Raw genomic sequence first — 23423 nt, 5'->3', positions numbered from 1 at the left:
GGGCTTGGACTTTTGGATGATATCAGCAATTTCAGAAGCAGTGGGGGGATGAAAACTGGAAAAATAGTGAGAGGGCAGGAGAGGGGGTGGTCGGGAGGGAGGTGGTCTGGTCAGGCATAGATTCTGGTGGATATTGTTGATTTTGCGATTGGAAAACTGCATTATGGAGTTACAGGAGTCAGTGGAATACAGACGGGGTGGGAGGGAGTTTGATGGTTGCGTGATTTTATTAAACAGAGAGAAGAGTGTTTTTGAGTAACAGCTGGATTTGGCTTGAGTTATGGAGTCCTTGTGAAGAGGAAGATGGTTATTGTACATGTCCTTATGGATTGTGAGACCAGATTTTTTTATGGAGGCGCTCGAGTTGACGACCCCTGGCTTTCATCTCTCGGAGCTCAGGGGTGAACCAGGGGGGGCAGAGGAGGAGAAAGAGACCTGACTGGTTTTGACTGGGGCGAGAGAGCTGAGAATGTCCTGTAGGCTGTTGTTATAGAGCGTGACCAGTTCTTCAGGGTTGGAGAGGGAGTCCGGGATGGAGATGGAGTCAAGGCTGGTGGAGAGAGTGTCAGGGTTAAGGTCATTTATATTCCGGAAAGAGATGAGACGGGGGGGCTTGATGGTGGAGAGGGAGAGTGTGGCACTGAAGGTGAGGAGGAAGTGGTCAGTGACGGGGAGTTCATCGGCAGTGCAGTTGGAGGGAGTGAGGCCAGAGCAGCAGATTAAATCCAAAAAATGTCCTTTTTCGTGGGTCGGGAAGTCAGTGAATTGAGCAAAATCAAAGCTCTCCAGACATGATAAAAAGTCTTTGGTGAGGGGGAGATTAGAATTGTCTATATGTATGTTGAAGTCACCTATAGCAGGATGACGTTCGGGGACAAGGTAGACAGGTGGGTGAGGAGGGTGGAAAATTCATTTAAAAAATGACAGTTCAGCTTAGGGGGGCGGTAAACAGTGGCAGTTACGTGGGACAGGGACCAGGCAACTTAAAAGCCAGACATTCAAATGAGGTGAGTGGAGGCACGGACACGGGGAGAACTTTCCACTTCTCCCAATAAAGTATGATGCTACTGGTTGTTCGGTCTCCAGAGAGCAGCCCCGCCCCCCTGGCGGCGGCACACTGTACCAGCGACTTGGCCTTGCGGAGCTTGTACTGAGCGTCGGACCGCCGCCTGCTGCTGGAGGACCTGCAGACACACAGCCCCGGTCAGTCAGCAGGCGGGCTGGACGCCGGTAAATTCAGCTCTGCCTCGATACGAGAGAAGCCAGTGAAGTGATCAGCGCACGGCTAGAAACCAATCGGATGCTTTGTCCAAAGTGTGAAACACTTAAGGCAAGCCCGACTCGCTCTGATTGGCTAAAGCTCCTAAACATTGAGAACCACTGGTAGTTAGAACTGTCACTTACTGACTGGTTACAGAGAAGAAGAAACCCCAAAATATCTCTACGCCGGATTTGCGGCTCCGTGCCGGAGGTCATCAAGCCCTGCAAACAGTGAAGAGAAAAGTACCTGGAAGCTTGTGTGGTTCGATGAATGCAGCTGGGGGCCGAACTCATTTCCCACCATCTTTAAGTGGGTGACCACGATGGCGGCCCCCGGCTGCAGAGGGCGGAGGGAGGCCCCCCTCCACAGGACCACCGGCACTGCTGCTCCACCCTGTGGATGGAACAAATATGAGACATGGACAGAGAAGACATCAGTGTCTCACAGTGTCAGGGTGCAGGTTGTCTCCATCTGTCTCATTTTCTTCTCTCCATCCCTCTGTTTTTGTGTGTGTGTGTGTGTGTGTGTGTTCCACAATGAAGCAGCCAGTAATAACTAAACTGTAAGTAACCTCCCACAGGGTGATCCTGTGGAGAGGGGCCGCTCCTCTCCCTCCTCGCTTCGTCATGGTTTGCACCAGGATCTGAGGAACAAGAGGAGGAGAGTCAGAATTGTGTTTTTGGTGTCAGGTTGAAGCTGCTAGCTGAGGAAATACGTACCTCCACCACCTCTCCCTCCACCGTGAGGAACCCGCTGTGCTGTAGTAGCTGCCATCGGTTATGGCGGCCATGAAATTGTTGTCTTCCACTCCGGGAGAGATCCCGGAGCTCTCGCTGGGTCTTTAACCCAATCCGGAGCGTCTCCCTGCGGTCTGGGGGGGTCGATGCTGGACTCCCCCCGCTCCCGAAGGCCGTGGCATCCACCTGCTGTCTCCAGCTCTGGACCAGGTCCTGCAGGACGGCCTTCCTCTGGCCGGCCGTCCACCGGTCAAACTGACACATCACTGCTCAGTGAGGTGGTTTAGGAGCAATCCTCCTGTCTTTGTTTATTTAATTGTTTTTTTATTCATGTTAACAATCATGATGATTCGTCCTTAAAATCAGCTGAACTTTTCACAACTTTAAGAGAGTGGTATGTTTCCTCCTCTGTGATCTGTCTGGAGTTATTCAAGAGACTTTCTGATAAAAACGAGCTCCATACAGCCTCAGAGGGCCAGCCTGATGGACAGATCAGAGGAAAATGTTGAGGAAGGTCATGCAGTTTGCAGCAGAGCTTGTCCCCATAGATAGATATGCAAACACTAGATGGCTCATGCGCGCTGTAACCCAGTGGGGGCTAACATCGTCACATGGCGGCCATGTTTTCTGGACGATTTTCAAGAGAAACATCTTGAAGATGTCTTTGAAAAGACTTCAGGACTGCACTGTTTTCCTAATTCGACAGATTATTACGGCTCATTTATTAAATATTGTGCCTTCAAAGACAATCTATCAAGATAATTTCGATTACCGGTAGTCCTCTGTGCTGGACCAGAGCTTTGAGAGCGGCACTGCTCTGAAAGTCTTCAACATTCCTTCACAATAAACCACATTTATTTAAAGCTGGGGTTGGCGATCTTGGAAAACTAGCGTTAGCATGTAGCATCTCCGCCTGGCTAGCTCCACCCAGTTCCCACCCCATTGGAGGAGCTCCTGTTGGTAGAGGAGACGTTCGTGGCGCGTGTATTACTGATTGCAATTTTTAGATGGTTTAATTATCAAGAGGAAAAAGCAACTGAAGTAAAAACTGATTTGAATCTCTGCCCAGAATCTAACTGTCATCTCCTTTTCTCCTTTTCTCTTTTATCCTCAAACCCCAATCAGAACAGCAGAAACATCCCTCTGCAGAAAGTCTCCTCCTCTGACTCTGGTTCTGCAGGTTTCTTTCCTTTCCACATCATCCATATTTGCTCATTTGGAATTATTTATTTTTTCCATCTAAAAGTTTAATAGAACGATGTATTCAGTGCTATCGGAATAAAATAAATAGTAAATAATAAAACTGTTATGCATTCGGTATTTTAATCTGAACTACACTGCGTGAGGCCCGTTTTAATGTGACAGTCTGGACCAGAAGTTGTGTGTGAAACATGGCGCGCTTGACGTCTTGAGGGAGCGGAGATAGCGAGGAGGGCGTGAGGGGGAGGAGGAGGAGGAGGAAAACTGTGGGGGGTTTTTAGCAGCGGTTTTGAAAACGTGGTGAAGCTCCACTCTCTGTCGACGACGTGTTGCTGTGTGTCTCAGTCCCAGGTTAATGTTTGTTTTGTTTATTTTCTTTTTTTTATAAATTGACTCGCTGTTTGTGTAATTTTGGAGTTTGGACTCACTGAGAAGAAAAAGCATCCTCTGGCTTTGTGAATGGGATTGTGGGTTGGATAATAAAGGTGGTACATTTCTTATAAACCTTCTCACTTCTTTACTCACAGTATTGAATACAGTTTAACGAACATCAAGCAGAATTAATGAGAAGAGAAAATAAACATCAATCACATTACATTACTTCAAAAAGGGATTATTGTGAGTTATTTGAAATCAAATTGTTGTGATTCTTGGCAAATTTCACCATCATACACTGTTCCTTGAGATCTGGTCTTCAGGCTCTGGTCCTCATGCTGTGTGTTGCAGTTCTCCTCCAGTCCACCAGGGGGCGGTGTTTTGCCCTCGTGCGTGAGAGGCCAGCTCCATCCAGGGCTGAGAGGGAAACAGTGGAGTCCCTGAAGACATTAAAACCAAAACTCAGAATGGTTCACGATTCATTTGAACGACACTCATTTATTTAACTTTTCTCATGAAAACGTTGCAGAGCTGCTGTCTCTCTCTCTCTCTGTCCTCATGATGGTCTCGGCCACATGTTGTCACTAAACTCCTGTTTACCAGATGAGGAGTGCCTCATTGATGCTGAACCAGCTCAGTGTGTGTGTGTGAGACTGAGCTCAGCGGTGTGTGTTTTGTTTCTAACGAGGTCACAGTCACTTTCCTGCAGCGTCAGACTCTTTTTACCCCTCTGATCGGCCCTGAGCGGGTTTCTTGCTGTCTGGTTACATCATGTGCAGCTTGGGGCAGTAGTGGGGGGGGGTGGATGGGGGTATTGGGGGGGTGGAGGAGGTTGATGGAGCTTCGGTTTACCAGGAGCGCTCCTGTGCGTGCGCCGTGCCGCCCGGAGCGCCTCCTCGCTCAGACGGGGCACCGGCGGCCTGACCGGGCCCGGCCGGACGCCGGCGTCACACCGGGACAGGCGGAGGAGGCTCTCCCAGGTCTCTGCTGGGAGGGGGCAGCTGATGGAGGAGGGGGGAGGGGGAGGAGGAGGAGGAGGAGGAGGAGGTCTGCTGTTAGAGCTCAGCATCATCTGGAAGAAGGAAAGATGGACAGTTTCCTTGGATGAGTCAAATCTGTGGAAAAAAATGAATCTACAGAAGTCACATAAATTAATGACAAATGAAGGTGCGTGTGTGTGTGTGTGTGTGTGTGTGCGTGTGTTTCATTAGACCTTAATTAGATGCAACTCTGTCCTCTATTTCACCTTTCCCTCGCTCCTCATCCTCAGTCTCATCCCCCCTCCCCTCCCCTCCTCTCATCATGAACATGTGTTTCAGTGTAAACGCTGCTCGGTTCCAGCATGATGCTACTGGTTGTTCGGTCTCCAGAGAGCAGGCCCGCCCCCCCCGGCGGCGGCTGCGGCGGCGGCAGACTGTACCAGCGACTTGGCCTTGCGGAGCTTGTACTGAGCGTCGGACCGCCGCCTGCTGCTGGAGGACCTGCAGACACACAGCCCCGGTCAGTCAGCTGCTCTCAGCTCCTCTCTGGATCCAGGAGACGGAGGAAGACGTGGTCGGGGGCCGGTCTGGTCTCACCCTGTCCGGTCCTCTGGGGGGGGGTCCAGGTTGTCCAGGTAGTTGAAGCGGACGGTGTCTTTGGGGTGTCTGTCCGAGTCTCTCCACGGTGGCTGTTTCTCCGTCTTTAACCCCGATCCGGAGCGTCTCCCCGCGGTCTGGGGGGTCGATGCTGGACTCCCCCCGCCCCCGAAGGCCGTGGCATCCGCCTCCTGTCTCCTGCTGACCGCTGGAATCCTGCCTTGCTCGTGGGAGCAGATGATCTGCAAACAGAGATTAAAACCTGTGGTGATGTTCTCTGGTAGTTTCTGTCTTGTGGAGAACTCAATCCCTCTTCTCCACCTGCAGGCGGCTCAGTTTCAGCTCCTGGACGCCCTGGATGTAGCGTCTCTTCCAGACGCCTTGCTCAAAGGCAGTCGGGCAGGGGTGGACGCACCAGCCCAGCTTCAGACACTTCCTCATCCACAGCTGGTCCAGGTCCACCATGCTCCTCCAGTGCCAGCTCACCTGCAGACACAGACTCCCATCAGCCCCTGCGGCGGGCGCTCGGACCCCGGCTCTGCGGCGCCTCCCGGGTTTTGAACCTGAGCACATCGGGACAGGCTGCGGGGGTCCAGGAAGGAGAAGACGTAGAGGCAGAGGGCCCTGGGCAGCAGGCAGGCGAAGTCCGCGGCCTGCAGGGGGAGCCGTCCGCTCAGGCTGAGGCTCAGGAAGCTGAGCTGCCCCACCGAGCAGCTCTGGACCAGGTCCTGCAGGACGGCCTTCCTCTGGCCGTCCGTCCACCGGTCAAACTGACACACACACACACACACACACACACACACACACACACACACACACACACACACACACACACACACAGCAGGGCGCAGTGTGAGGCTCACTCAGAGAAAACCTCTGCGTCAGATCTGGAGCTGGACTCACCCACTTGGCCAGGAGGCTGCGTCTCTCTGCGAACACCTGAGGGGAGAGTTCATCCAAGGCTTTCTGTTTTTACTGAGACTTTTTAGAAAACTTTTAAAACACTAAACTTTCGAGGATGAAACAACCTTTGGTGATTTTATTTTCTGGGTTCCTCAGGATTCTTTACAGTCACAGAAACCAAACCTCTGGTGGAGCGACGCCTCGTCGTCTCATCTGAACTGTTCCATTTCAAACTGCTTCAAACTTCAGACACAATTTAACGACAGAAAAATGTTATTATGGTCTTTAAAATGAAGAGCGAGCCACGACCCCCCCATGAAGCTTTAGAGCCCCCCACGAGGGTCGGGCCCCCCTGGTTGGACATCACTGCTCAGTGAGGTGGTTTAGGAGCAATCCTCCTGTCTTTATTTATTTAATTATTTTTTTATTCATGTTAACAATCATGATTTGTCTTTAAAATCAGCTGAACTTTTTTTGATCTACTGTATGTGAAAAAAATAAAGGATAACATAGAAGGAGAATTTAAAATTGGAAATACATGAATTCAAATTTTAAGGATTTGTTCTTTTGAAAAATTGTAATTGTTTTGGTGTGTGTGCTGCTCCAGTCCTGGAGGTGTGTGTGTGTGTGTGTGTGTGTGTGTGTGTGTGTGTGTGTGTGTGTGTGTGTGTGTGTGTGTGTGTGTGTGTGTGTGTGTGTGTGTGTGTGTGTGTGTGTGTGCTGCGGCCACCTTGCTGTTGGTCTGTGGATGGTTCAGAGGAGTCCAGCAGCTCAGTTTGGTCCCAGTCCTGCTGCAGTTTGCAGTCCGAGCTGCTGTCGGCATGCTGGCTGCAGGAAACGCAGATTTCACAGCATCTGCATGAATTATTTGAAGGCTATACTCCTGAAAACATTAGACGCCTTCTTTAATCGTAGATATTCCAATTCTTTCAGTTTTTTTATAACTCACTAAAAGTGAAGATTCTGAATTCTGCAAATCCCAGATGAGAGTTTAATCTGCCAAAAGCTTGAGCCAATAAGGATTACAAAAAAAGTACATTTGTGAAGAAAAAAATATTCAAACTTTTAAATCTTCAGTTCTGCCCAATCCTTTGATTTTCACTCATTCTGAGTATTTTATTCACTGTTTATGACAAAAGAATGAAGGATGAGTTATTCTAAATTGAACATATGAGGCAGGGGCTGTTTCTTTTTGAAAAATATTGACTTGATTAATCACTTTCATGAAAATGTTTGTGTAGCATTAAGTTTAACTAACTTACTACAGCCATTGGACATAGAATAGAACAGATTATTTATCTCACCACGGAGAAATTTACAGTCACAGAGGCTTTTAGGACACACTGGTGTGCAAAAAGTGATGAAAGATGCAAATAAAGAATAAGTAATAGTGAAAATCTCAATAATAATAATAATAAACATGTAATAATTCATTGGTGTGCCTTATTTATTATAAAGAACAACACTGAAGTAATCAAACAGGAATTTGAAAGGTTTAACTTGTATTTTCGAGCCAAAATAAAGAGATTTGTGCAGAAAAACAGAAAAGTAAATCAATAAAGTTTAATTTTTACACTTTTTTTTGGAAGGTTTTGTCCAAAATGACTTAAGAGAGTGGTATGATTCCTCCTCTGTGATCTGTCTGGAGTTATTCAAGAGACTTTCTGATAAAAAACGAGCTCCATACAGCCTCAGAGGGCCAGACTGATGGACAGATCAGAGGAAACATGTTGAGGAAGGTCATGCAGTTTGCAGCAGAGCTTGTGGAACTCACCATCAATCCTCCGGCTGCAGACAGAAATCCTCCGAAAGCGCTCTCTTCTGCCGTGTCTGCACTCCCACTGCCTCTTCCTTCCTCTGCCCTGCTGCAGAGTTTACCGGTGTCCATGGCGACGGCGTCTCCTCTCATGGAGGGCCGTCTCGGCTCGCCGCCCTCCGGGGAGAGGAGGAGTTCTCTCCACCACTAGCCAAGAATAAAGTGCTGACGCTGCAGGAGCTGCAGGCCGCCAGCCTCTCATACGCTACGGGTTTTTCCTCTCATTCATTCTTGAGCACATTGTGTTTGTTTGCATTATATTCCTGTATTCATCCCTGTTTTTTTTACTTTTACATGCAAATTAAATAAGAAATAAATAAAACATTTTCATCCACTGTGTTAAAAGCTGCTTCCTGGACTGACTCAACACACCACCTGGTGGTGAACGCTCATACTGTTTCTATGTTTTCTGGACGATTTTCAATAGAAACATCTTGTAGACGTCTTTTGAAATGGCTTCATTATTGCTCTGTTTTCCTAATTCGACTGACTATTGCAGCTCATTTATTAAATGTCGTACCTTCAAAGATAATCTATCAAGATAATTTCGATTAATTCAAAACAGATAACAAACAATTAATTAATTAATTGTGCTGGAACTGAGCTTTGAGAGAGTGAAAGTCTTCCACATTCCTTCACAATAAAAAATAGTTATTTAATTACAGTACTGTAATAAGCAGTACTATATATTATTTTAGGACTGTATCATTCAGTAGTGTGTGGGAGTATGATGTGGAAACCAGATGTTATAATCCAGTAACAAATGATCCAATTTAGGAACATTTTTTAATTGGATAGAAAAGTAACAATCTACACATCTTTGGTTAATATTTGTGAAGTTCTGGTTTCTCAGTGTTTATAACTTAATATCCCACTCTGTCTATCTATATGCATATTTTAGACTAATGACTTTAATCCAGACTGACCTGAAACTTCAGAGTTTGGGCTCCGAGCAGCAGCTGCAGACCCTAAAAACACGTGTCTGCCCCCACCAGCGCTCGTGCACGGATGAGTGGCCGCGCGCATCGAGGACAGAACAACCTGCTGTGAAGAAAGACCCGCGACAAGTGACGTTAATTGCACGCAACCTAACCGGAAACACGACTCCTGCCGTTTCAAACTAAAGCACAACATGTCTTTTTTTTTCAGTTATGTGTGTGTGTGCGCGCGTGCGTGCGCAATTTAAATATATTAATTGACTGTGGACAGGCCTCCAGTCCATCACACACACACACACACACACACACACACACACACACACACATTCTTACCCATTTAAAGTCACCTCTCATGCCTGTTTTTGGACTGTGGGAGGAAACCTGATGAAACCCACACAGGAAGAACATGCAAACCCTACACAGAAACCAAAATGACCACGTCACTTTTATAAGAGACCATTAACCACTGCGCCACTGTGAACATCGTGCAATTACTGATTGCATTTTTTAGATGGTTTAATTATCAAGAGGAAAAAGCAACTGAAGTAAAAACTGCTATAAATCTCTCCCCAGAATCGGTCTGTCCTCTCCTTTTCTCCTTTATCCTCAAACCCCAATCAGAACAGCAGAAGTCTCCTCCTCTGAGTCTGGTTCTTCGGGTTTCTTTCCTTTCCGCATCATCCATATTTGCTCATTTGGAATTATTTATTTTTTCATCTAAAAGTGTAATGGAACGATGTATTTGTATTGCTATCGGAATAACATAAATAATAAATAATAAAACTGTTTTGCATTCGGTATTTTAATCTTAACTACACTGCATGAGGCCCCTTTTAATGTGACAGTCTGGACCGGAAGTTGTGTGTGAAACATGGCGCACTTGACGTCGCGAGGGAGCGGAGATAGCGAGGAGGGCGTGAGGGGGAGGAGGAGGAGGAAGAGGACAGGAGGAGAGGAGGAGGAGGAGGAGGAAGAAGAGGGACACTCACTCATTGTTAAAACTCGCGGAGCGGCGCAGACCCTCTTCAGCACGTGAAGCCCGCCGCAGCGTTTCAGGTAAAGTTGAATTTATCCACTGGGGTTCAGGCGCGCGGGCGGGGTGAGCGCGGTGACCGAGCCGCTCCGGGAGCCGCCCGCCCCGGCTCGCTGCGCCGGTGTGGCCGCGGACGCTCTCTCCGTAAAGGATGAACTAACCGTCATCTTTTGTCCGCCCGCCGCTGTTTGGCGTGATAAAACCGGGAGATTTTATCCTCCGGGGGGCAGAAAAGAAAAACAGGGGGGCATTGAGGGACAGAAAGCGGCGCCGTAACGTGAAGCGGCTCGGTGAATTGATGAAGCCGCGGCTGGGAGGAGCCGCCCGGTAACGGAGAGGCAGGTAGGCTAGCGGCCGCGGTCCTGTCGCATTAGCGAGCTTTAAAGTTAAACCGCGGCGATTCCGCTGCAGGTGGAGACACTGCAGCCTTTTCTGTTTGAGTTTTCATTAAACCCACCTCTCCTGTGTCGAGAATGAAACATTATAATGTCAATATCCAGTAATATTAACAATAATATCTAACCTAAGCTAGGAATCAATACATGTATGGTGCATTCAATGACTTCCTGAAAAAAACTATAAATGAAACGTTTCTTCTGTCTATATTCTTTACCATCACTTTATTATCTTTGATTTTATTCACTATTATCAAAATTCATCCTCCTACCTTCTCTGTGCCGATACGTTTTGTGTGGAAAGGTTATTTTATACTTTGCATAAATTAGTAATACACTACAATAATATGTAGTTCATCAATGATCCTGATAAATGTCACTTAAAATGTCCAGTAATTGCAATTTACTCTTCACAGTACAGATTTATTATCATTTTCAAATCAGGAATCGCAACAGTCATGTCATAAAACTGCAGTTAAATTAAAAATGTTTCCTGAAGATGCATTGATCAGTCCTAATGCAACATATTTTATTTTTGTTATTACTGTATTTCAACATGTTGGCGACAAGCCGGAAGTCAGAAACAAAAAAAAAAAAAACATTTTAAAAAAGGAACTGAAAACATCAACTTCATCAAATAATCTGCTTGTGAAACACTGATGGTGGGAATTCTTGAAAAAAGAAAAATGTGATGGAGATTTTGTTTTCCTGCTTAAAACTGGGTCCAAAAAGAGAAAGAGGACTGTTATTTCTAAGAACAAACCCCAAACGCATCCCTACCACACACTGGAGTGTTTATTCATTGGAATTCATCCAGTGATCAATACTCGAGCTGCTGTAATTTTGAGAAACCGCTTTGTTCAGAGCTGTTGAAGCAAATAAGAGGTCAGACCCGAGGAACATTTCTGGCTCTCACTCTTCCACATTCTTCATTCATCTTCCTTTACTTGATTTTTTTGTTGCTGTGGATGCTTTGGCTGCGCGATACATTTCAGATCTGTCGTTAACGTGTTTCCAGCATGCTCGATATGCACACTGTACATCATGTTTCCATGCTACGTAAATCCAAATGTACAGAATTTAAAATAGAAATATGAGAGAGAACATCGCGAGGAAGAACAAATCTGAAAGCAGAGACATGAACATAATCAGAAAGTATAACATACTGATTTTACAACGCAGCCAACGCATGGGTGTTTCCCGCTCTTTTAGCCGTGCACGTGATTTCATCCTGTTCTGGAAACGTCTTTTGGCTGCAGTGGAAGTTCAGAGTGTAGGCGTGACGGAGCGACCCTCCCAGTCCTGCTCCAGCTGCGGTCTTGACCTTGAGCTTGTTGATTTAAACGGTTCTTGTCTGTCTGATTGGTGTTAATTCTCTCAGCCAGTTTGTTGAATGTTGATGGTTTTCGTTGCAGAGCGAAGCTTCCTGGAAGCCAGCCTTTGTTTGGAGCATCCTGACGCAGCGCGGCCCCTCCCGGCGATGGCGGTCCTGTGACTCGCTGCTCGGCTCGCAGGACTCCCCTCGGCGATGGATGCGGCCAGCTTCAGCAGCCATGGCCGCCGCGCTGGAGCCCCGTGATACCGAGAGGACGGAGAGACGAGCAGACAGAGCGTTCCAGCCGTCTTAGCCCGGCCCCCCTCCCCCCCCCACCCCCCTCCCAGCGCTCGCTCCCGCTCCCGTGTCCAGAGCAGCCATGGGGCTGCTGTGGGTGTTCTCCGTGTCCATGCTGACGGCCTGCGTGGCCATCCCCATGGACGCGGCGGCCGGCAGCCACAGCCTGTTCACCTGCGAGCCCATCACCCTGCGCATGTGCCAGGGGCTGCCGTACAACTCCACCTTCATGCCCAACGCGCTCAACCACTACGACCAGCAGACGGCCGCCCTCGCCATGGAGGTACTGTCACATTCCCGCAGCGTTCGGTTCACGAAAAGACGATTCTGATGATGTCTTCTGTTAAAAATAAATATAAAGCAGGAAAAACATTAATTTCCCACTAAAACGCAGGTTTTCGCAGCAGATTTAAGAGCTTTAGCATTTTTCTGCTCCATCACAGCGGTTACATGAAACGCCGATGTGATGGAATGAAACAAAGGAAACCAAATCTGAAGGACCGACTACCGCTCTGAGACGACGCCTTTCTGTAAATATTGGTCTCAGTGCGGCAGCATTTAACGTGTTTAAAGGGATTCAACTTTGTAAGAGTATATTTTAAATAAAAATTTAAATTTGCCTTATTTTGAACAAGGCAATTTTTGTAATTTTTCATGTGTTCGTCATATTTTTTTAATAGATATTTTTGGTAAATTACAAATTTTTTATGAATACAATTTAAATTAAAAAAATCTGCTGCAGCAGGGCTGTCAAATATAATCAGAATCAGAATCCGCTTTAATGGCCAAGTTTGTTAATGACAAGCACGGAATAAGGCCTGCGTACCAAAACCAAGACACAAGAGGCTCCAGACTGGCTCCTAAACCACCGAGGAAATGGAAAAAATATCCAAGAAAATATATTTTTTTTACGTGATTTCTTAGAGTAGTGAACACAACACTGCGACCCGGGCCGAGATGTTGGGATGTTAGCCTGAAAGCCTCAAAGCCGCGCTGACGGGGAGGGTTTGGAAAAACATGCAGAAGGAGAAGTTTTATCTTCATTTCACTGCATTTTGCACCAGAATGTTTTATTAAAATTGGCTTTATATTTAAATTTTTGTCATTTTCTATAGTAATTTTTTGGTTTTATTAAATATAGACATTTTCATCAGATATACTCTGTGCCACAACAAATAAAAATGTTTTTAATCTAAATTTAAAGGTTATTATTGCTCTATTATACAAGTTCCTCCCTGTTAAGATGAAACAATTACAAAATATGTTTATTGTCTTTTATCAGGGTGATTGTGGATCAGGTGGTAGAGCAGTTACTCAGGTTTATTTGTCCACATGTTGAAGTGTCCTTGAGCAAGACACTGTTTCCAGTGGGTGAACTGAACACCTTTACATGGCTGCCGCCTTCATTGGTGCATGTGTTTGTGTGTGTGTGTGTGAATGTGGTGAAAAAGTGCTACATCGGGTGTTCCACTATATGTTTCTTTCTTTCTGTCTTCTTCATATTTCTAAACATTTCAGTAGAATTTTTAACCACAAAGAACTGAAGACTGGTCAGCTTAAACTATAAATCCTAGCTTTAAACCCTAGAGTGTGGACTTTAAGTCATTCCTGGTGTCCTCCTGCAGTCGGTCCTATCTGTTGATGATCTGCTCTGTTCCGGCGGTCGTCAGCTCACCAGCTGTGCCGGCGGTTTGATAAAATCTGAGCTCTGTAATTTGCCTCCGCTGGCCGCGGGGATTGAGAGCATATTCCCAAAACATTAAGCACAAGATGAATTTTGAATATTTCCCTGTGGGGCGGGGGGAGGGGAGGGGGCTGAGGAGAAAAGAGCATTTTTCATTCAGTGCCACCCATTCGGCCGGGCGGGCTCTCCCGCACCGGCTGCACATCTGCCGCGTTCGCACTGATTTACTACATGTACACACTCCTCAGCTGTTGTGCAACAAGGCTAGTTTACATAACAGGCTTTTGGGTGGCTGCTCAGCTGAGGGAGCTGGCTCCTCCTGGGAGTCTCTGCTGGTTCAGATGAGGGTTTAAAGCTCAGAGCCGTTATCGTTATACATAATCTATACATTGCCCCGCCGCAGCGCCCGGCCGTTGTTATCCGCTTTGGATCGGCGAGTTTGGCATCCAAACACAATCACGGAGCAGATGCATCACCTCGTTAACTTAATCCCATCTTTTATATAGGCTGATCCCCATGCAGCTCAACCTATCGAGCAATTACTGGACGAGCTGCACCAAACCCCCCCTCCCTTCTATATTTATCCATACATTCTCCAGATCCTGCTCCCATTTTCTCTGGCTGACCATGTCAGCCCGGCGGCCCGGCCCCGCCCCTCCTCTCTCGGCGATGTACAGCATCCGTCCGCCATCTGCGGCCGCTCCGCCGCGCTCAGCGGAGGGACAGCCTCCGACATCCAGGGTTACGTAACCCGGGTGGCAGCGCCGCAGCTGCACTCACACCCAGAAGCCGCGCTCCCGCCTCGCCTCGCTCACACACTGCCACCGCAGCGCACCGGCCACTCTCCGCCATTTTCATGTTTCTTAACGGCCGGCCTCGGCATGCGTGTCGCTGCCGCTGCCGTCCGAGACGGTCTTCACTTCCATTGGTCACGGACGCACAATTAAGTCTCTCTTAGCGCCTCCTGAGAGTTCCACCAGGCTCCAGGACGGCTCCTCTGCTCGGCCCCCGTTTCCCCGATAACTCGCCCCAGATCCGGCTCATGGGAGAATCCAGCGCCCGCAAGACGTCCAGGCAGCCAAATGAGAATTGACAGTTGATTTTAAAGAGAATTAGGGCCGGTGAATAGCCGTGTTAATGATGATGAATGCCCCGCACCGTGGAGAAGCCGGGACTTGGACCCGGACCAACGCCTGCCGCTCTCGGCCTGTGTTTTGTCTGAACCCCCTGAAGAGGGCTTTTTGGATTTCTTCTTTTCATGTCTTGCTTTTCAAGGCTGCTTCAAGGTCTTAGCCGCTTGGAAAAGAGGGACAATTTGTCCCTAATATTGTTAGTTCTAAACCGGCCGAAGTGGTGAAGTGCTGTTTAATGATGTTGGAATTAGAGCGGAGAGATTCAGGAACACTCTGCGTTCACGCACCAAACCCAGCTTTGTCTTTCCAGACGGTTTTATGTTTTTCCAGGTGAATCGAGGGGTTTCCCGTAGCGGTGCTCCTCCTCAGTCGGTCGGCCGCCGCTGACCGCCGGATGACCCCTCAGCTGAAGTGGGCCAGCGGCCTCGGGGCTGGGAATCGGCTATTTCTGTGCCACAATGACAGCGTGGCACAGAAACCTCAAGATAAGCCGCGGCGTGGAGGATTTGAATGGCGCGACCAAAAGAGGCGAAATCCCCCCCGTTTGGAGAGACGTTCACATGGATGTAAAGCGGCGCGGCGTGATGGCGGCTGCGAGGCGTCCTGCCTGCTCATCACAACCTATTAGATTTATTTGGGAGTGGTTCCTGGGGAACAGTCGCCGCGGTGGTGTTCTTTAAACAACACCACGGCCGGCGCTCAGGCCTTTGTATCTGCCGTTTATCATATATGGAGCAGACACGCTGGGTGGAGGGGGGTGGGGGGTGGGGGGGGCACAGCGAGCTGGAGATGTTAATTCCATTAGGCTGATAAGTGGTTAGTGTTTACATGAAGTCTGGAAACCATTCCCACCGGCAGCCGGATGACAGAGAGGTCTCTCCGTGAGGGAAGCGGGGCCACGTTTTTCAAACCGAGCGCCGGGCGGCGAGTTGTCCGTCCCGCCCGGTTCCTCCGCTCTCCCAGCTCGTTAACTCGGCCCCTCGTCTCAGGTTGACCAGATAAACCGTGTCGGGTTTCAGCTGCTGCGCTCAATAACCCGCCCTGCTCTGTGAAAGGACAGGGGTGTGTGTGGAAAACACGCCGGACTGGCCTCAGAAAGTATGTTGGTAATGTGCTCATTGTGCAGGCTAGTGAAGATGTATCTCAGTTAAAGACACACACACACACACACACACACTCCCGCTCACACACACGGAGACACAACACGGTCTGATAAATCCTACCCGGCGTGACCCGAGCTCTAAAAGAGCCTCTTGTTTTATTTAATGTCCAACACCGTGTTTATTGGCTGTGGAGTGAAAGAGAAGCACATCCAGAGAGCGAGGAGCTGCTCCGTGCGTGTGTGTGTGTGTGTGTGTGTGTGTGTGTGTGTGTGTGTGTGTGTGTGTGTGTGTGTGTGTGTGTGTGTGTGTGTGTGTAGCACAAGGTTTTCAAACACTTTCTTAACGGTGAATGACACGGCTGACTCGGTTGACCCATCCCTCTCGGCCCCCCCTCCTCCCCAACACCTCCTTTGTCCTCCCCCTCCCCCCTGCGCGAGGCTCACCCGTTGCCGGGGAAACGGTCCCAATTGTGCCGTTAACAAAGGGAGCAGAGAGGCTTTCTTGCCTCCCCGGAGGTGGTCCCCTCCGCCCTGCACCCTGACCCTCCTCGAACCCCAGCGCTTCTCCCTCCTCCTCCTCCTCCTCCTCCTCCTCCTCCTCCTCCTCCTCCTCCTCCTCCCCTCGGTGATGCATCACTCGTCACCATGGTGCTGAGCTTGGAAATTTGGGGAATTGGAGTGGCAGCTGAGGAGAAGGGGATAAAGGCCGGGGAGAGGGGGCAGGCCCGGGTGGAGGTGGGGGTGAAGGGGGTGGAGGAGGTGGCCGGGAGGTGTTCCGCTGGTGGCGGGGATTCTCTCTGAGCCGCGGCATCGCGGCAGCTGACTCACCGCCTTCATCATAACCGGGTGACTCTGATTGGAGGTGTGTGCACACAGACGCCCCTCGTCAATAATTAATCTCGGCGGCGCCATCTTGGTTTGGTTGGAAACGGCGTGGTTAATCTGGAAAGCAGCGAGCAGGGGTGAATCTGAGGTCACACGTGTTTTTCTGGGTCCTCCAGCAGCTTCCTCTTTGAAGATCACACAACCAAAATATGCAGAAATATGTAAAACCCCAGGAGAAGCCAACGAGTGTGTGCTCACGCTGAGCCTCTTAAAACAGCAGTGAATCTGAAACGCTTGATTTCCCTGTGAATATCTTGACGGAATCATGCTGATTTATTTATACTGATGGTGTTTAGGCAGGAGTCAGGATCCATGGAAGAAGACGCTCTGTGTCTAAACTGTATTTGGAGCTAGTGAGCTGATCGGTTAGCCGCCTTTCAGGCTCCCAGAATGCATTTCTCCAGGCCTGATTGACATGTCAGCCCGGGTGTGAGGTTGCATATGATTCCATGTCTGTGAGATCAGACGTCCCCCCCAGCAGACCGCCATGAATACGTGACGACCGCAGCAGCGGGGCGGAGGCTGGGATGACATTAGCATACCTCCACCTGCAGAGGTTCTCCAGCTGTTTCCACCACGCCTGAGGAGCATGTGTGTGTGCTGTGTGTGTGTGTGTTACTGTCCACAGCGGCTCGGCTCACACGGTGGGCTCCTCGTCAGAAAATGGCTGAGCGTAGATGTGGAGGAGGGGTGGAGGATGGAGGTGGATGCAAGGGTGTAAAAATAGAAGGATGTGAAGCCCGGTGAATAGAGGAAGGATGAATGTCTCTCGCTCTCTCTCTCTCTCTCTGCCTATATCTCCATTCTCTGTGCTCTGCGGAGCAGATCATGCGGGACTCGCCATGCAGCCTCACTTTAACTGCATCAGATCATGTTTGAGTGGCTCACTCGTGTCCGCCGCCGCCGCCGCCGGGCGTGATGGGAGAGCGCTCAGGGGGCGGAGCCCGGCCGCAGCACAGAGCAGGGTTTCCTGTTATCCCCCAGAGAGCGGCCGACTCCAGTTTCCCTTCCAGCCTCACATGAAAGCCGATAGTCTGAGAGCCGCTCGGTGAATCGTCTCTTTCTCGTCTCCAGGCCGTGTCTCCACGGCGCTCGCTGCCTGTGAATCACGGCACGCCGTGAATCCTCGCGTCGCCGCTCAGCCCCGCTAAATGAAACGTGATGACCGCATCCGAGCAAGGAAATCACACCGTCAGCCGCTCGGCTGATCTCAGCGCTGACAGGAGTGACGTCTCTTCTCGGCTCGTCCTCCGTCCCGGGAAAATGTCAAGACATGATGAGACGCTGTCGGCCAACAGGCCGTAATCCTTTTTACACGGAGACGCGACATGTTTCGGCAGGAGGGACGACACGAAGCGATCATTTAACGTCTGAACCCAGCAGATGAAGCTCCGTCCTCACATGACGCTGAAGCGTCTGAGTGAAGAGGAGAGTTTCTCTCCTGCTCCGCACAACAAAACCTCCTGACGCTGCTTCATGAAGCTTCTTCTCATCAGACGCACTGGGAGTGCTGCTTTCACCCTCTGACATCCCGACCTCCTCACACACACACACACACACACACCCACACCCTCCTCCCCCTCTCTGTTCCTGTCTGTCACACTGTCTTTAAATATTGGGGGAGGGTGTGTGTGTGTGTGTGTGTGTGTGTGTGTGTGAGGCTGACTTGGGTGTGGTCGAACTTCTTGCCGTAACAAACACTGAGTGAAAACACACATGGATGTGTGTGTGTGCGTGTGTGTGTGTTCCATCTCCTGTCTAACCATCACAGACTTCTTGGCAGAGTTTATAAAGTGTGTGTCCATCAATGATGAACTTCCGTCGCTGCTTTTCCTTGTGCACAAGTGTGTGTGAGTCAATCACAGCATGGCCTTCCACGGAGCACAAAGGGCCTGTCAGCAGCAGAGTGTGTGTGTGTGTGTGTGTGTGTGTGTGTGTTGGGGGGGTGATGGGGTGGAGGGATTATCAGGAAAGAGGCCAGAGTTGTTTTTATGGACCGGTCTGCAGGAGAAGTGTGAACATGCTCCACTGATCGCTTTGTTTCTCACAGCCGGGTCCAGTGTGTCGAACCAACCGTGTGTGTGTGTGTGTGTGTGTGTGTGTGTGTGTGTGTGTGTTTCCCCGCGCAGCCCTTCCATCCCATGGTCAACCTGCAGTGCTCCCCGGACCTGCGCATGTTCCTGTGCGCGCTGTACGCGCCGGTGTGCACGGAGTACGGCCGCGTGACGCTGCCCTGCCGCCGCCTGTGCCTGCAGACCCGCAGCGACTGCTTCCGCCTCATGGAGATGTTCGGCGTCTCCTGGCCGGAGGAGATGGACTGCAGCAGGTCTCCCTCCCCGTCCTCGCTCTGTCTTTACGGCGTTGGGCTGAACAGCTGACCCCCCCCCCCCCTCCCTCCCTCCCTGCTCCAGGTTCCCGGACTGTGACGAGCCCTACCCCCGCCCGGTGGACCTGCTGTCCAGCTCCGACGCCACCGAGCCGCCGGCGTCCGTCCAGAGGGACTACGGCTTCTGGTGTCCCCGCGAGCTGAAGACGGACCCGGAGCTGGGCTACTCCTTCATGGGGGTGCGGGACTGCTCCCCCCCCTGCCCCAGCATGTACTTCAGCCGGCGGGAGCTGACGCTGGCGCGCTACGTCATCGGCGTGGTGTCCATCGTGTGCCTGTCCGCCACGCTCTTCACCTTCCTCACCTTCCTGATCGACGTGTCGCGCTTCCGCTACCCGGAGCGGCCCATCATCTTCTACGCCGTCTGCTACATGATGGTGTCGCTGGTCTTCTTCCTGGGCTTCCTGCTGGAGGACCGCGTCTCCTGCAACGCCGCCGCGCCCGGGAGGTTCCGGGCGTCCACCGTCACTCAGGGCTCCCACAACAAGGTGAGCGGCGAGCGGCGAGCTTCCGGCGACTCCGTCGGGTTACGAGGCGGCGGCTGAGGGCGTGTCCGTGTCTTGCAGGCGTGCACGCTGCTCTTCATGGTGCTGTACTTCTTCACCATGGCGGGCAGCGTCTGGTGGGTCATCCTCACCATCACCTGGTTCCTGGCCGCCGTGCCCAAGTGGGGCAGCGAGGCCATCGAGAAGAAGGCGCTGCTGTTCCACGCCTGCGCCTGGGGCGTGCCGGGCGTGCTCACCGTCACGCTGCTGGCCATGAACAAGATCGAGGGCGACGGCGTGAGCGGCGTGTGCTTCGTGGGGCTGTACGACCTGACGGCGCTGCGCTGGTTCCTGCTGGCACCGCTGGGCCTGGACGTGCTGGTGGGCGTGGCCCTGCTGCTGGCCGGCATCGCCGCCCTGAACCGGGTGCGCATGGAGATCCCGCTGGAGAAGGAGAACCAGGAGAAGCTGGTGAAGTTCATGATCCGGATCGGCGTGTTCTCCGTGCTCTACCTGGTGCCGCTGCTCGCCGTGCTGGCCTGCTACCTGTACGAGAGCAGCCACCGACCGGCCTGGGAGACCAGCTGGGTGCAGGAGCGCTGCCGCCACTACCACATCCCCTGCCCCTACCAGGTGAGGCCCCGCCCCCTCCCCCTCCCCCTCCCCCCTCCCCGCTTCATGTTTGATCCTCTGGAGGAAACAGACGCCAAGATGAAATGTTCTGCTCTTAATCTTCTGCATAAACACAGCAGTGTGTAAGAGAGCAGCGCAGACCAGTAATCCAGAGAGTGCGAGTGTGTGTGAGTGTGTGTGAGTGTGTGTGTGTGTGTGTGCGCGTGTGCTGCCGGGGGTCGTCAGGGTCGAGCTGCTCAGCATCACAGTTACAGTACATCTCAATATGAGCCGTGCTGAGCTCTGCCACAGCACACACACACTCATAATGCATCAATACATCCTCTGACTATATTTATCTTAAAAGCCCCCCCCCCACCGCCCCCCCGGGGCTGCTCTCAGTGACTCAGTCCAGCAGGAGCTGCTTCTCCTCTTTATTAAACTCCATCCTTCCTCCAGGCTGAAGCTCGCTCACCGCTCACATCCCGGGTGTAATGAGCCAGTTGGTCGCTGCGTCCTTCCAGAGCCTCGTCTCCCCGGGGCAGTCGTAGTGGACCGGGGGGGAGGGGGAGGGGGAGGGGGGGGGGGGGGGGGGGGGGGGGTTCAGTCTCCGAGGTAACGAAGCCTGGCCGTGTGACGGAGCAGCAGAGTCTCTTCCTCCGTCCGTCCAGCACAAACTTTTTAACTAACCGAGTTCAGTGCTGTTTCCACACAGTTCTCACTGCCCGTCCGTCAGCGAGGGGGCGGGGCCCGTTCCAGGTCACCTGGGTGTGACGGTGTGTGTGTGTGTGTGTGTGTGTGTGTGTGTGTGCTCCCCTGCAGGCGGGGAGCTCCAGCCGCCCGGACCTGCTGCTCTTCCTCCTCAAGTACCTGATGATGCTGATCGTGGGAATCCCCTCCGTCTTCTGGGTGGCCAGCAAGAAGACCTGCTTCGAGTGGGCCAGCTTCTTCCACGGCAAGACGCGCAAGGAGTACGTATCTGAGCCAGGACAGGCTACACACACTCCTCACACACACATACACTCACACACACTCACACGGTGCAGCAGTGTGTGAGGCGACGGCGCCGCCTGCTGCTCACCGATAGATCACACTGACCAGGAGATTAAAACGCCTTAAAGTGTGTGTGCGGTGCAGCGTGTGTGTGCGCGTGGTGCAGCCCGTCGGTGAACACACACCCCTCTCTGCGCTCACCCCCCTCCCCCCCAAACTCAGAGCATTAACCCCCTCTCCCACCGCCTGCTCCACACACTCCTCCATCCTCTTCTACCACCACCCCCCCCGCCCCGCCACCTTCCCCCTGTCGCTGCCGTCCCCGCTGCGCCTGTCGCTGCCCTCACTGCCCCCCTCCTCCACCCCCTCCCCCTCCCCCTCCCCCCCTCCGAGCAGCGGGATGGTGAACGGGAGCCGCCAGGCGCTGCGGGAGCCGGACTTCGCCCAGCTGCTGCTGCTGCGGGACGCCAACACGCCGGTGGCGCGGAAGTCGCGGGGCACGTCCACGCAGGGCACCTCCACCCACGCCTCCTCCACCCACCTGGCGGCGCTGGACGGGCCGCCCAGCGCCAGCACCAGCCGGGCCGGCTCGCCGCGCAGCGCCCGCTCCAAGATGAGCAGCTACCACGGCAGCCTGCACCGCTCCCGGGACGGCAGGTGGGAATCGAACACGAGCACGCCGCAGCGCCGCCGCGTCCTCCGTCAGCTCACCGTCTCCTCCTCCAGCAGGTACACCGCCTCCAGCTTCCGGGCGGCGGACGAGCGGCTGGCGTACGGCAGCCTGCCGCGCCTCGCCGACCAGGCGGCGTCCCGGCACTGCGGCAGCGGGCGGCTGGACGGGCCGCCGGCGTCCCGCCACGGCTCCGCCCAGCGGCTGGACTCGCCGTCCGCACACGGCAGCTTCAGGGACCTGAGCGGCGGCGGCGGAGGAGGAGGAGCCGGGAACGGGATCCACCGGGTGGCGGAGGACGACGGAGGATCCGCCGCCTGAGCGACACGCCGCGGCGGAGCCGTGCCTTAAACAGCTGACCGGACACCCCCCCCCCCCCAAGACCAGTGGCGTTCGGTCAAATTGAGGCAGAAAGCGCTTCGCATCTTTCTTGACCGGTTTCCTGAACGTCTGATCGTCCAAAGAGTTTCCAGCAGTTTGAGCTGAACTTGTCTCCGTCCTTCCATCTGCTTCCGTCCGTCCCGAACAACCAGACGTGTTTCTGACGCCTCGTTTCCACGGCAACGACCTCAAGCAAAAACAACTGAACTTTTCTCGTCATTGTGGAAATGCGTTGTTTTTTTTTTATTTTGTTTCTGAGAGTTCGTCCGTTAGGAGACGCTCGCTGGGATCCGTGAATCAAAGGGCTGAAACTCCTGCCTTACGAACACAAACCAGCACCGCGCCCGGTGCCCCGGTTCGAGCCTCTGGACTCCAGCAGCTCTCCCTCTGCCTGTAAATGTCCCCCGTAGCGTCTGCAGCCTGTCCATAGATGTAAAAAGTCGTCTTCTGCCGTCCTTTTGTAATAAAGTCTGTTGCCTGCTGGTTTTCTAAAGAGACTCGAGCACACGCTGGTTATTTGTAACAGCCCTCCGCTTTATTGAAATACATCGGAGTCAGGTTAATATAATGAGTTCCCCACGGTAAGTGTGGCAGCCAGTTCATACATTATTTTTTTTGTCAAATTTTTTTTTTTTTTGTTGTTGTTGTTGTTGGTTTTGTTTTGACCTTACACCTTAAATATTTTTTTTTTTTAAATTTTGTGCAAAAAAGAATCTACATCACCTGTAGTGGGTTATCCTCAGTAAAACGCCCAAACCGGTCAAAAAAAAAAAAAAAAAAAAAAGGAGCAAAGTAAAACAACAGGGAAAAAAACAAACCAAAAAAAAAAAAAAAAAAAAGATTACATCTATAACATGCAAAACTGTACAAATTATTACAAAGCAATCCTAGAAAACAAGTGGAATATGATATGAAAGAGCAAAATTATATAGAAGGTACTGTAGATAAGACCTCACTGAAATGCAAAGGCGTTTGAACTTTTCTCTTTCCCCCGAAGATTCATCATCATCATCATCATCATCATCATCGTCATCAGTCCTCGCCGCTCGCTGGCTCCGCCCCCAACAACCCTCCCACACAGACATTTCATTGGTTCAGACGTTTCCTGAGTTTCCCCCCCGGTTTCCTCTTTTCTTAAAAGGTGCAGCCTGCCGCCGCCGCCGGCGGCGCCACCTTGTGGTCCGACCCGGTATTACAACGTAGCCGCACCTTTAAACCGAGATTCTGTACAATGCCAGCCAATAT

The 23423-nt window shown here is 51.5% G+C and overlaps 2 protein-coding genes across 5 annotated transcripts; one reads left to right on the top strand and one right to left on the bottom strand.

The window, feature by feature from the left end:
• Nucleotides 1–544: 544 nt before the first annotated feature.
• fbxo16 (F-box protein 16) lies at nucleotides 545–7854 on the bottom strand. Its single transcript, XM_030110857.1, has 11 exons — nucleotides 7828–7854; nucleotides 6784–6881; nucleotides 6054–6089; nucleotides 5714–5920; nucleotides 5472–5636; nucleotides 5151–5374; nucleotides 4989–5054; nucleotides 4426–4574; nucleotides 3941–4013; nucleotides 1124–1184; nucleotides 545–550 (listed from the first exon to the last, which is right to left on the bottom strand). The coding sequence occupies exons 2-11, from the start codon at nucleotides 6874–6876 to the stop codon at nucleotides 545–547; spliced, it is 1080 nt and encodes a 359-aa protein (XP_029966717.1). The 5' UTR covers nucleotides 6877–6881; nucleotides 7828–7854.
• A 1895-nt stretch (nucleotides 7855–9749) lies between these two features.
• On the top strand, nucleotides 9750–22945 carry fzd3a (frizzled class receptor 3a). 4 transcript variants are annotated; one of them, XM_030109510.1, is made up of 9 exons: nucleotides 10167–10182; nucleotides 10933–10937; nucleotides 11673–12130; nucleotides 18781–18977; nucleotides 19063–19525; nucleotides 19604–20155; nucleotides 20957–21105; nucleotides 21350–21784; nucleotides 21857–22945. In XM_030109510.1, exons 3-9 carry the CDS (start codon nucleotides 11930–11932, stop codon nucleotides 22116–22118), a joined length of 2259 nt encoding a protein of 752 aa, XP_029965370.1. In that variant the 5' UTR covers nucleotides 10167–10182; nucleotides 10933–10937; nucleotides 11673–11929; the 3' UTR covers nucleotides 22119–22945. The 4 variants fall into 4 exon arrangements, with proteins under 4 accessions (XP_029965372.1, XP_029965371.1, XP_029965369.1 ...); XM_030109512.1 differs by lacking the exons at nucleotides 10167–10182; nucleotides 10933–10937 and adding an exon at nucleotides 9750–9863 and having other exon boundaries at nucleotides 11651–12130; nucleotides 21524–21784; XM_030109511.1 differs by lacking the exons at nucleotides 10167–10182; nucleotides 10933–10937 and adding an exon at nucleotides 9750–9863 and having other exon boundaries at nucleotides 11651–12130; nucleotides 21524–21784; nucleotides 21854–22945.
• Nucleotides 22946–23423: the final 478 nt, after the last annotated feature.

Source organism: Salarias fasciatus, chromosome 15 (genome assembly GCF_902148845.1).
Source record: "Salarias fasciatus chromosome 15, fSalaFa1.1, whole genome shotgun sequence".
In the NCBI taxonomy this organism is placed as follows: Eukaryota; Metazoa; Chordata; class Actinopteri; order Blenniiformes; family Blenniidae; genus Salarias; species Salarias fasciatus.
This window is presented reverse-complemented; position numbering and strand designations above follow the sequence as displayed.

What these genes read in the sequence shown, in the direction of transcription:
- fbxo16 (XM_030110857.1), bottom strand. Translation starts at nt 6,876, where the DNA reads ATGCCGACAGCAGCTCGGACTGCAAACTGCAGCAGGACTGGGACCAAA. An exon ending in CCCCCAGAGGACCGGACAGG is followed by an intron (nt 5,055 to 5,150) that starts GTGAGACCAGAC and finishes GTGTGTCTGCAG; the next exon opens with GTCCTCCAGCAGCAGGCGGC. An exon ending in GGGCAAAACACCGCCCCCTG is followed by an intron (nt 1,185 to 3,940) that starts GTGGACTGGAGG and finishes GTGTGTCTGCAG; the next exon opens with GTCCTCCAGCAGCAGGCGGC.
- fzd3a (XM_030109509.1), top strand. Translation starts at nt 11,930, where the DNA reads ATGGGGCTGCTGTGGGTGTTCTCCGTGTCCATGCTGACGGCCTGCGTG. An exon ending in CACGGCAAGACGCGCAAGGA is followed by an intron (nt 21,106 to 21,349) that starts GTACGTATCTGA and finishes CCCCAAACTCAG; the next exon opens with AGCATTAACCCCCTCTCCCA. An exon ending in CACCGCTCCCGGGACGGCAG is followed by an intron (nt 21,785 to 21,856) that starts GTGGGAATCGAA and finishes CTCCTCCAGCAG; the next exon opens with GTACACCGCCTCCAGCTTCC.